This window comes from Setaria italica, chromosome I (assembly GCF_000263155.2).
Source record: "Setaria italica strain Yugu1 chromosome I, Setaria_italica_v2.0, whole genome shotgun sequence".
Classification (NCBI taxonomy): domain Eukaryota; kingdom Viridiplantae; phylum Streptophyta; class Magnoliopsida; order Poales; family Poaceae; genus Setaria; species Setaria italica.
The window spans coordinates 228560-241324 of record NC_028450.1 but is presented as its reverse complement, the minus strand read 5'-3'; the positions used below and the strand labels follow the sequence as shown (position 1 = coordinate 241324).

The 12765-nt window shown below is 42.5% G+C and overlaps 2 protein-coding genes across 6 annotated transcripts; both read right to left on the bottom strand.

Moving 5' to 3' along the window:
• Positions 1–4562: 4562 nt before the first annotated feature.
• On the bottom strand, positions 4563–6700 carry LOC101765570. 2 transcript variants are annotated; one of them, XM_004951140.3, is made up of 2 exons: positions 6518–6700; positions 4563–5888 (listed from the first exon to the last, which is right to left on the bottom strand). In XM_004951140.3, the coding sequence occupies exon 2, from the start codon at positions 5473–5475 to the stop codon at positions 4798–4800; it is 678 nt and encodes a 225-aa protein (XP_004951197.1). In that variant the 5' UTR covers positions 5476–5888; positions 6518–6700; the 3' UTR covers positions 4563–4797. The 2 variants fall into 2 exon arrangements, with proteins under 2 accessions (XP_004951197.1, XP_022678510.1); XM_022822775.1 differs by having other exon boundaries at positions 4563–5883; positions 6518–6689.
• A 455-nt stretch (positions 6701–7155) lies between these two features.
• Positions 7156–12451, bottom strand: LOC101764360 (MADS-box protein SOC1). 4 transcript variants are annotated; one of them, XM_022824660.1, is made up of 8 exons: positions 12376–12447; positions 11682–12024; positions 8563–8644; positions 8220–8281; positions 8014–8113; positions 7827–7868; positions 7694–7752; positions 7156–7511 (listed from the first exon to the last, which is right to left on the bottom strand). In XM_022824660.1, the coding sequence occupies exons 2-8, from the start codon at positions 11945–11947 to the stop codon at positions 7484–7486; spliced, it is 639 nt and encodes a 212-aa protein (XP_022680395.1). In that variant the 5' UTR covers positions 11948–12024; positions 12376–12447; the 3' UTR covers positions 7156–7483. The 4 variants fall into 4 exon arrangements, with proteins under 4 accessions (XP_022680395.1, XP_012701694.1, XP_012701695.1 ...); XM_012846240.2 differs by having other exon boundaries at positions 7156–7514; positions 7694–7735; positions 12376–12443; XM_012846241.3 differs by having other exon boundaries at positions 7694–7735; positions 12376–12425.
• Positions 12452–12765: the final 314 nt, after the last annotated feature.

Sequence of the window (12765 nt, the reverse complement as noted above, 5' to 3'; positions counted from 1 at the left end):
CCCCATCACAAGGACCACCAGCAACCAGCAGGCAGGCGCAGCATCCCGTCGTTTTCCGTCCGGACCCCTCGTTTTCTTCCTTTCTTGCTCCTCTCCCTTCCATCTTTTTGTCATCCAAACGCCACTCCTTCCTCTTCTCTTTTCTCCTGCTTGCTCTCCTTTGCCCCTCCTAGGTCTCCGTCGGGTCGGGAAATTAACATATCTCTTTTCAACACAAAATTCATTAAAATCGCCCAACATTTGCATTAGGCTCCGTTTACTAAGTACTCCCTCCCTCCATCTCAAATTACTATTCGTTCTGTTTTTTCTAGATACATAGTTTTTACTATGTATCTACACATAATATATCTTTAGTTACATAAGCTACGTATCTAAAAAAACCCAAAACGAATAGTAATTTGGGATAGAGGGAGTAAAGGGAGATCGAGAAGCAACATATTCTATTATAAATGCACAAATTCAATTTACTATGCTGAATTTTGGAGAAAGAAGAGAAGCAGGTTTGCCTCAGCTCCTCGACCCATACCAACACGTACAAAAAAGTTGAGTTCGTTCTCCGCATTTACATAAAGCGAAAATGTAGATGTTTCAGTGTTCTTGCCCTACCTCGATCGTCTTCGACGCTCGATCGATCCCTAGCTACGTGTCTATCGCTATCGCCCTATTCTATCTCAATTGCCTATCCTTTTCAAACGAGGGGGATTGCAAGTCTTGCAGCGGTACCCATGGCCTCAGATCCTGTCATGTGTGAAGCATGAGTATATAGAAGATGGATGGATGGATGGGTGAGGCACTTGAATTTTGGATGGGCCCACCGTACCCAATGTACGTACGTATATGATACATGCCATCGCTGTTTCGTTGGTACGTACGTGTGAGTGAGTCCCATATGTTGTTGGAATGAATTGAAGGACCATTGCATGCATGCATCCTAGCCTGCTATACACACACAATTTTGTGCAAATTTTGTGCATATTTTGCTGGATCTGTGTGGTTGGTCGGGAATGCATGCAGATCCAGCAGAACCTACCTCTAAGGAATTGAAATAATAAGAGATAAAAGATTGATGAGATGGCGGGTCACGCACAAATTGCCAACGCATTCATGGACACCGTACCAAAGCAGATTTAAACATTCACTACAAGTCGCCACGCATTGGTCCACCACGCCCCCCGTGGGCCCCCTCCTTAGCTAGCCTGGCCCATCTCTCATATATATATGTATATATGCATATGTGGGCCCACCACATGTATCTGTAATCTGAGTGTGCGATCGTCGATATGGTTTAATTTGCTCGCGTATTTATTTAGAGTGGATGTCATATGGATGATATATAGCATTACATATGCATGATCATTTGCATCAAAACATTCTGATTTGCATCAAAACCGTCCATCATGCATGCTCACCTCCGATCCGATCCTTATAATGCGAGGGCAAGGCCATGGAATTGAATTGGGAGGGGTAGGTTTGGTTTGGCAGTGATGGTGGGCAGGCATGCATGCATGATGACACATGCTCAATATCTCTCGATAGATCCATCGGTGTCTCACTCTCCATCTATGGGGCCTGCTAGTCTCCCGACACGTGGGACCACACAAACGCAGAGTGAGAGACGAGAGGCCAAACTTGCATTGTCCGCACACGTACATGCCTGCCCATTCTCCTCTTGTCGCGCGCCTCCATCACCCATTCACCCTAGCTCATGCAATGGCCCCATCACCACCAAGCAAAGCAATGCAATGCAACGCAAGCTTCTTGTCCTTTTGCTTGCTCGTTGCAGCCAGATTATTTTATATTGTATATGTCGTCGTTGGTATATACTATGTATACACACACACGCTCTCTTAATAATATCAAGTTGATGCATCGCTTATAGGATATTCGTCGTGCTTTATATGCATGTATGGTCCTTGTTTATTGTTACGACGGATCGGAATCCATAACGACCGTCTACGTATATACGTAATGCATCAACTACTATACATACATATATAATTCATCGATACATCACAACAATTGACAAGGTATGGTATGGAGATGAGCAGCCACGACACGATACGACACACAGCACAATAGATCGGGGGAGTACGTAACTGCCGCGGATATTTCAGGACTGAGTTGCAGCTTTTTCCGAAAAACCGATGCTAGTTTTACAGTTTTATGTCAGGAAGCTCAAGCAAGCGGACCCATAGATACAGATAGATTGATCAGTTTCAATCTCTATCCAGAAGATTATTTGATGTACTTTGTATATATAAACAGGCAAACAGCCGATATGAGAGTTAAATCAGCATTTCCAGATACATTTCATATTCTCGCAAAGACTAGTAAGTTGATTACAAGTTAAGTGATCGAGCAAGAACAATTAAATTATTACTTCAACACTGCAAAAATGTGATTTAATTTTCAAGAGCATGTAGTACCGTTGTCTGTGCATGCAGCCGTGCAGGGTAGGGGACACACATTTCGATCCGGCCGGCCTGTCAGCACTCAGCCACCCAGCAGGTGTCGTCGGTGCAAACAGCAGCAGCCAGCACCTTTGCGCATGTTTGATATTCAGCTCTTATCACGAATGTTGGATCCTAATTAAAAGGATTAAACATAAGCTAATTATAAAACTAATTGCAGAAATCCTAGACTAATTCACGAGGCGAATCTATTAAAGTCCTGTTTGGATACGGGGTTTAGCACCCTTTAGCACTTGGGTATCCAAATAAATGTGCTAAAAGTGGTGTGCTAAAGTTTAGCACACTCTTTTTCATTGGCGCACTTAAGGGGTGCTAATAGTGCTAAAAGTGGTCCCCCTCCACTTTTTCCCACCATTGCTCCCCTCTCTCTCTCCTCCGCTGCAATTTAAGAGGAGTAAATGAGGGGTAATGTTGTCATTTTCCACCAAAAGTGCTAAACTTTAGCACAGTATCTAAACAGCCCAATGTGCTAAAGTTTAGCATTGCTATCCAAACATGTCCTAAGCCTAATTAATTCATCATTAGTAAATGGTTACTGTAGCACCACATTGTCAAATCATGGACTAATTAGGTTTAATAGATTCATCTTGCAAATTAGCCTCCATCTGTATAATTAGTTTTGTAATTAGTTTATACTTAATACTCCTCCTAATTAGTATCAAATATCCGATGTGACAGGGTTTCAGCCCCAGCTATCCAAAAGGGGCCAATAAATATGCGAGGGATGATATGCAATGATGTAATAATTAATTAACCATACATGTATATATGCATGGATCGCTGTTCCATGCATTATTGGCCTGGGGGAAAGGCTGGCCATCGATATGGCCGGATCCAACGGAGGAACCTCACTCATCTCTGACTGCTCATCGAGCTGACGGCAAGCATACAGCTAGCTAGCCTACTACAACAGTATAGTGGTGATGCGGGGCATGCCCTCCAGTAGTCATGCATGCAGTCCTGTCCTAGGAAGGAATACTGCTATTATTAAACAATCGAATACTTGTACTGATATTAACAATTATAAGCTTATTTAATAACGCATATAAATTATACAGTTAGTTTAATATTTCAAATTGCCTTACACACCACAATAAAATGTGCCATGTTTTTTCTTTGCAAGGGGGGATTCAGCAGTAGAGATGGCTTAGCTTACAATTACCCTATTGTTGTCGTTATTATGGATGTGTGTGTGTTTTCCTCTCTTTCAACCAACTCCATTGCATGTACAAAACGGGAGGGAGCATGCATGGATTGCTGAATGCTGCTAATGGGAAAAGAAAACCAATAATGCACCAGTCACTGTTCACAGGAGGGCCAATAATGCAGGAGCCTGCCCCATACATATATAGGCCAGGAACCTAGCTAGGCACTAGTCAGTTAGTCATAGCATGCAATTCTGACTTTGAGTCGAGAGAGATCACCGATGCATCCTCTGCAGTCAGCTGTCACCAACGTTCGCGAGCGGCCTCATCACACTCAATACTTGACAGGAAGAGGACAGGTAAATGCAGCATGCTACTCTGCAGCAGGTAGAAATAAGGAAACCGCAGCAAGAATGGCACAAGGGAAGAAGGATCATCATCATTCAAGGTCAAAATAGCAGAAGAGAAGGAGCTCAGGGGGGACATCACCATTTCAACATCCCACCTAGTACATGTACAAGGCTACAAGATAAAGCTGACATGAGCTTGCTTCATTGCAAGCTCCCGGTACAGATGTAGAATGTGCAACTGCACTCGGGAAAACTATGCTATGCTTGGCAAGGAAATTCTTCAATCTGGACCAGAGCTTGGGTTTCCTGTTTGTCGCTCGCTGGACCGCCATCTCATCTCAGGGAGCAACTTCCTCTTCTCCTCCAAAAGTTGATCTGGTACTCCGATTCTCACAAATAAGCCACGATACAGCGATAGATAATTGGTACACAGGAATTTTTCACATATAGTAATAATTATCAGGCCCACAAATCTGCAGGCAATCTTTTGACAAGCCTGAAGCAATGTAACACCTAAATCTGCCTGCTCATATAACATACCCAAGATAAGCAATCAGCGAGAGTACTGAAGGATACAGCATACCAGAGAGAAAATATACAGCAGCAATCCAAGTCTCAACACTTTTTGCAAGATAAGCAACGGGAATCAAAACCATATACGTTCATTACAATACCAATGTTAACTGATACAAATTATCCTTTTAGACTCACAAAACAGCAAACAAGATGTTCTATCCATTCCTTTGGAAACCAGAAGACTATATATTGCAGGCAACGTAGTCAACACTTTCTGTTTGGTGACTATATACAATCCTATGACAAAGTGTATTTTTATATCTCTCTGTAAAGGTTGAGCCTGTTGGTGCCACCAAGCATCCTGTTAACTACAGTTGCAGCCGCTGCTCCTTGGCTTGGAGAGGTGATTTCTGACGAGTCTTCTCTGATCTTCAACGACGACACTGCTTGGGCTGCTATGAAACCAGGGCAGTTAACTGACTGATGGAATGTTCCTTGATAGTACGGACCTTGGAGGTCCCTCACTTCTCCCCAAGATGGCATTGGCTGGCCAATCCCCCAATCAGCCCACCTCCCTTTGGGAGCAAATGTGGCATGGCTGGCGCATATCAGTCCATCTGAAGGATAAATATCAGTGGCTTGTGCATCGACAGTGAATTCAAAGCCAGCCGAGGGATCCCAATGGTTGCACCTTCTGTGCTTGTTTAGCATCAAGTGGCAGGGTTCATCGGAGTCTTCACCTATGAGAACATGAAGAGCGACTGCTTCAGCTATCGCAGCACCTTCCTCGTCCAGCCTTTGCTGTTCTTCTTTCTTCTTCTGCTTCTTCTTTTCGAGCTCTGAGATAATGGCAGCCGAGTTTGCCAGCGCTTTCTCTAGCCTACGCCTCTTCTTCTCGGCCTGCTTCTGGCGATCCAGTTCATCCTTGGCCTGTTTCTTTTTTCCTTTCTTCAAGACTTTGCCTGCCTGATTGCTCATGATAGCCTTGTCCATGTCAACTGTGCCTGCTATTTACTATTCCCAGCTAAACTCCTCTACCAGCTACTATATATAATTAGGGAAAGACAAAACCTTCAAAGTTCATTGTTTTGGACTCCTTGCTAGGTGGTTTCCTAAGAGCCCCCACCCGTCTATTTATTTGCAAACCAGCTACTGCTAAAAGAGAGGGGGGTTGAGCGCGGGCAGGATGCTACACCCACTCAGGTCTGAATGAGTATCTTATCTTGCGGAAGATGCAATCCCAGAAGGAAACAACAGGGGAGAGCAGGAGCGAGAAATGGTAGGCGCCTGCTATTTCATCTACGGTTAGTCTTGTCCCAACTTTGTTGCTGAGCAGGTCCTGACCCATCTTAGTAGCACCAGAATTGGAGTAGAGCCCCAGCCAACCAGCTCATAAGGATCCTTCACTGTGGCAAGAGAGGAGAAATAAGCTTAATTTGGTTGAGATCATGAATTGTAAATTTTATTTACAGCAGAGACCCAATTGTTTGTAAAAAACGGTAGTATTGCGAATGAAGGAAATTGCTAAATCTAGTGAAATGCTAAAATTGGACCTTGCATCTGTGTGGTCGGTCTTGTGAGAATATTATTAAGAAGGTAATCGGGAATTTGCAAGTACCTGGACTAGAAATCACGGACCAGTGCAGCATATTAATCGAGTGGTCCTAAACTAAATTAAGGCAGTCAACATGAGATGAATTTTGTCCTGCAAAGGAAGCGATCTGAGACTGGTAACAGATTCAGCAGGGGGGATGTTTTCTAGGGCAAAGAGAGGTGAATTGCTAATCGTTCCTAGGGGCCAATTTTTCCGCCTGCCTGCCGGATCAAATCAAGCAATTGGGCAGCAATTGACCAAAGCAATTGCACCGCAGAATTAAATTAGAGGAAACACGATTCGGGTAAGTAAAACTGTGGCACACGAGGCAACCCCCGCAGGGTGGAATTGCAGAGCTAGCCTCCGATCCGAATGGAGGTAGAAGCAGATCCGGGCGAAATTGAAAGAGGAAACGAGGCGGAATCAGTTAGGAGACGGTACCTGCTTGGAGGCCGGCGAGGGATGTGGATCGAGCAGCGACCGGTGGCTCCTTGGTGCAGGGAGCTGGGGATCTGGGCGGGCGATCCGTCGTCTCGGGGAGCACCAGACTCGGAGGGAGAGGAGATAGGAGAGATGGGGAAGAAGGAGACGGGGGTTGCTTGGCGTCGAGGAAATCGAGGCGGATTTTCCCTTTCCCTTGTGCCGCTGTCCCTGGCCAGTGGGCCATCCAAGGCACGTGGGGGGCGCGTGAGGGATGGCGGGATCGGGAAGCCACCGCAGCACGTGGCCAAACCAAATGGATGGCACACTCGCTGTTCCGTGGGCCCCGTATGCCTTGTGGGCCGCACTATCTTTGAGAGAGGGCCTTTCCCCGGCAGGCAGGCAGGCTGCCGCCACCACCGCACTGGGCCTTCATGTAATTCCATTCCACTTGAAAAATATGCTCTACTGGGTGGGAAACACCACCAAAGCTGCACATTAATATATAATTATCTGTGCCCAGATAGAAATATAACTTAGCAGTAAAAGTTAATTAGTAAAAAGTTTCCTCTTGATGTTGGAGGCATGAACAAACAGCCAGCGTACGTAGGAGGTGATACCAAATAGTTATTTGTAGGAGGTGTTTATAAACAAATGACTGCAACCAGAATACGTATGCATCCCCAGCATGCAAAATATGTTATTCATCGACCAGAGACCGTGTCCTCTTCTTTATCAACACGTATGTATATCTTAATCCAAGAGCACGGGGGCATACATGCATATATAAATACATCATCATCGATCAGTTGATTGATTGCTAGTCATCATCATGCGCTAGCTCTCATGCATCGTCGCCAACACTAGTATTACTCGGCCGTCTCCTTCCGATTCCGATGGCCAACTCCGTCTCCACGTCCTCCATGCGCACATCATCCTCTTCTTCTTCGCCACCACCAGCAGCAGCATCCACACGGCCCTTATCATTCAGCTCCAGCAGAGGCAGGGCTTTACACTGCTGGTACAACCACACGACGTATACGCAGTACATGGATCAGTCAATGACCTACTACTTTAATTTGCCACAAATTAATTACCTTCCTTTTTTCCCAATAAAGCACCTACAACATTCTGCACGCACATATAGTCGATGAATTAAACATCGATTATTTCATATTACTCTCGTTATATACGTACCTGATCGCGGAGCATCGCATTCTCCTTCGAGAGTTTCTGCTCCTGCGTATACAGAAACACTTTCTTATTAATTAGTTTTGTATATATCTCAAGGATTTGGTGCATGCACATGCTCAATAGCATACATACATACCTTCTCCCTCAACTCCAAAATCTGATCCATCAGCTTCTTTTGCTGCTCAGCATCCATAGATAAAGCAAATTTCAATAAACATCAGTGATGACTGTATGTATGTATCATTAACTTAGATCATGCAATATGCTGCAACAAGCACTAGCTAGGAACAGCTAGCTAGCAAAATAACTTTGCTTTTGCTTGCCTTCCTTTGCCTGATGCTGCTTAGGCTCTTCTCCAACTGCAACTCCAGTTCCTGTAGCTCCTGAATTGAACAAGATCCAAGGCTCTCCCCAAGCAGCTTCCTGCACACATACAATGAATTGTATTGCTTACAATGATATTCCTAACATCAGCTTGATATGATTTTCCTTCTCATTTCTAAAAGCAAGAGCTGCCAGCTGTCATCACCTCCTGTATGCCTCAATTGCGTCTATCTTCTGTCCCAACGTTGTAACCTCATATTTCCACTTCTGTGTACATATAAACATCACACGCACACAAATCAATTCAGGACTGAGAATTATGTGTGTGTGTGTGTATTGTCACGGAGAAGACAATGTGCATGCAGATTGCAATGACATGATACTACATGTTGTGCATACTTCTTGCTCATTTTTGGATATTTATGCATTAGATGAAAAAAGTTTATTTATTTGATGCAACTGATAAAAGTAACCTAACAAACATATATATGAGATGTGACATGTGAACATAATTTAACGAGGGAGGGAAAGGATTGGATTGGGTGTACCTCTACACCTGGTTCATGAACTTTTTCATTTGTAGGTGTGCCTTTGGTGTGGTTCAGGTAGCGATCAATTGTATTCTGCAAGCTGAGAATTGTTCCAAGTGTTACTAGATATTCTCATTGGTTGGATCAATAAGAGAACTGCTCCATATACCACCACTTGCCTACAACTCAGTAACCATGCGCATTTAAATAAGAATAATCTAAGAGACACCATCCCAACGGTTTTAACCTTCCCGTCTTTGAGTTATACTTGAGTTGTAAGAAAATGTCTGTACGTATATATGACAGTGCTACAACTTCAGTAGATATGTTGACAGTAAACTAACACCATCTTCAAAGGGACCCAATCATATTTTCAGGTGAAAATGATCTTGTCATGTGCATGGATAAACATTTCAGCCGTGTAGGTATATATATGTTTCTGGTAAACCAAATAAATAAATAAAAACTTGACCAAACTAGAGGAACTAGGTGATTTGAAAAAATAGACTCAAGTTGAAGGTGAAATACGCTAGGTAGGGGTGTATGCCCATGCCTCACACCAAATAAATGTTTCGGATTTAAGATTCAAGATCCCACTGATTTTCTTGCTTTTTTATAATAACACAAAAAAGTTTTCAAACACAATTTGAGAGAATACATTATATGCACCTTTCATTCAGTCTCTTAAAATAATTATGTCAAATTTAGTCAACAGATGATATGAGATGTTGTTTCTAACTTCTGAGTTCATTCAAGAATGGTACACTCTTATCTATAGATATTGCACTCTATCCATACTACATGATAGAACCTCAATATAAAAATGCACAACACATATATTTATGGGGCAATATCAATATAATTCAGCTAAGTATCGTCCAACACTCTTATTGTGCAAAAGATATAATATAGCCAAGAGAGAATCAAATACATGATATATCACAAGGGTCAACAAAGTCATAATGACGCATGTGATTTTATAGAGATCCGTCTTGCCTAACATTAGTATCAGGTATCAATCTATGTACGGATTCTAAAAGTTCTATTTTAATAAAGAGATAATTAAACTTAGGAGTTAATTAAAATGGTATATAAAAGAAACCACTTGAGTATGTACATAATTTCACAAATGACCTCTGCATATGTTGGCCTAAGTTACTGGCTACTAAGCTAATCCTAACTGTAGCAGTTTTTTTATGAACACAGACAGACAATATGAGAGAACAATGCAAGTCACGCATAATGATCCTTAAGGATAGCTATTTTTATTTTTTTAGGTGTAAAACATATAGGTCATCTATATATATAGGTGAGTAGGATGGCCACAGCAAACAATTGTATACCAAAATCTCAACACAGTATGATTAACATTTTTCTTGTTCACCCGGTGCCGTGGAAGTATTTGATTTTATCTTTCTAAGATTATTAACTCGTATGTCTTAATATCCCCTAATCGAACAAAAATATATATATTTTTCCTGCTGGATCAAAACCCTTAATTAGAAGAGCTCTTTTAATTTCAAAACAAAGAACTGGGAAATAATTCTGATTGTGCATATTTTTGTAGAGGCTAAAACGCATGCATTATCATGCTTTTGTGCCTATATACAGTAGTCGGGTTACTAATGACTTGTGCACCATAGATAGTTAGATACGTTGGTCTCTGGCAGATCAACTCCTCGTGTACTTTCTGTCTTTCATGCATACATTGGCTGCCATGTGTAAACCGAAAAGAAAAATTAACCATGGATAAAGATCCACCTAGAGCTCCCCTTTTTCTCAAATAATCCACATTAGCACATTAATAGTGTTTGAAATATATAGTGAGTTCACCATAACATGATTGAAGGAAATCACCGTGTTCTCAAAAAATCCTGGAAAATATAATAAAAATATACTAATTGCTTAATTTTCTTTTTTTTTTGCAAGAATACGTACATGAGCTAACTAGATTCCCTTAGCCCTTAGAATCTTTTTATTGAACTTGACTGAGATTCAGTTTTATTGCTGCTAATGGTCGTGCATATTGTCCATTATTGTTTTCATTGGTTTGGCTTTCATAAGACCACATATATGGTCACCGTTAGTCAATTACCATTGATCCTTCGTACCTTACATTTATCTAATTTGATACATTTGTGAACAGCATGTGGTTTGAAGAAATAGAACAAAATAGCATACGGTAAACCTTCATTATCTAATTAAGGGAAATGATACATTTACACATATTGATGAATTCTGCACTATTAGGGGAAAAAAATGCCAAAGTGCATATTATGGGAGTGAATAATTGATGGACACCGTCCTTGGCTATTCCTTTTGTTTTACATACATTCTTTTCCTCTTGAGAGGTGGAATTATTATGTGCTGCAGTTAAAGGATCTTTGCACAATGATGCAAAAGAGAGCAAGGACAGGAGAGAGAGAGAGAGACAGTGTTTCTTCACTGTATTTCATGTACTACTAGTGACCAGAAAAATAAGTTTTTCCATGCTTATATATGCATAGCAGTATATACAGTTAGATACATGCATGGATTGCCACTAATTAACGAAATGGAGGTTAACTAATCCAATTCATAAGGTTTTTCAGAGAATATATATATGTTGTACAGTTAACACAGGAAGAGGCCGGTGTGTTTCTTGGGACTGTATTGAGAGGCTTATATACCTTTTAAGCCTGCTTGAAAAATGGGGGAAATGAAAAATCAAGCGAGAAAATGAAAACAAATCTACAACTAGGTATTTTGGAGCTAGCATCATATTGTTCAAAGTCAGGATTCTCTTTTCCCGGTAGTCTGTGCAGTGCGTATGTATCTATATATCAGTGCTGTAATATATAATATCTAAAGTCCAAGAAATAATATGTATGTGGATCTACCGTACCGGAATGTAATAATATCTAAAGTACTTGGGAAAATAAAAAGGAGAGAGAATATCCATGATAATTGATCAGTTCACAGTGTGTGCAGATGCATTTTATTTCATGTACTGTGCTTGGTCGATTAATCTTGGAATCAACCCAAGCTCATGTTAGCAATCTATATATTTATGGGGAAGCGGACGTACGGAACGGGTGATGATGCCATTAGGGCTAGGGCAGGCGAATAATGGAGCGAGCGAGGGAGGGAGGGCGTACTCGGTGGCGGAGGCGAACTGGTAGAGGCGGCCGCGCGGGGAGAAGACGATGAGCGCGACCTCGGCGTCGCACAGGACGGAGAGCTCGTACGCCTTCTTGAGGAGGCCGCTCCGGCGCTTGGAAAAGGTGACCTGGCGGCTGGTGGTGTCCTCGATCCGGCGCATCTCGCGTCGGCCGCGGCGGCCCTTCTTTTTGCTGGCTTCCGCCGGCAGGATCTGCTGCCGCTGGTCGACGTCTCCGTCGGGCGCCGCCGCCGTGGTCACCATCGGGTGGGATGGAAGGGTGATGGATCTGCCGTACGACGCAGGTAGCGGCGAATCGAGGGGAGTGCCAGCCGGCCGGGCTTAGGGGGTGTTTGGCAGGGAGGGGCTAAATTTTAGCCCCTGTCACATCGGATGTTTGGACACTAATTAGGAGCATTAAACATAGTTTAATTACAAAATTAATTGCACAACCCCTAGGCTAAATCGCGAGACGAATCTATTAAGCCTAATTAGTCCATGATTTGACAATGTGGTGCTACAGTAACCATTCGCTAATGATGGATTAATTAGGCTTAATAGATTCGTCTCGTGATTTAGCCTAGGGGTTCTGCTATTAGTTTTGTAATTAGCTCATATTTAGTCCTTCTAATTAGCATCCGAATGTGTGATGTGACAGGGCTAAAGTTTAGCCCCTGACATCCAAACGCCCCCTTAATCTGGTAGCGTTGGGGATTTTATTTGCAAGGAAGGGATGCGATTTGGAGAAAAAACTGGAGAAAGAAGGAAAGGGGCAGTTTTTATTACTTAGAAAGGAAAGGGTCGGAGGAACCACAAATGGCAACACCTGGCTGGCCAGCTCCGCACTACCACCACCACCAACCCATTTACAGTAGTATCTGCCTACCTGGCTAGAGTACTTGCCCAGTATCATTATATTCATTTGTTAATTTGATTCTCCTTCAATTCCTTGTTGCCCAGCCACACTTAATTCTTTTCAAGAAGCTCTTAATTCTTTTCAAGAAGCTCTTAATTTCAAGAAGCTAAGTGTGCATGCATATTGTACCCAAGGGATATCGAGTCAAGTAATTTGTAGATCGTTG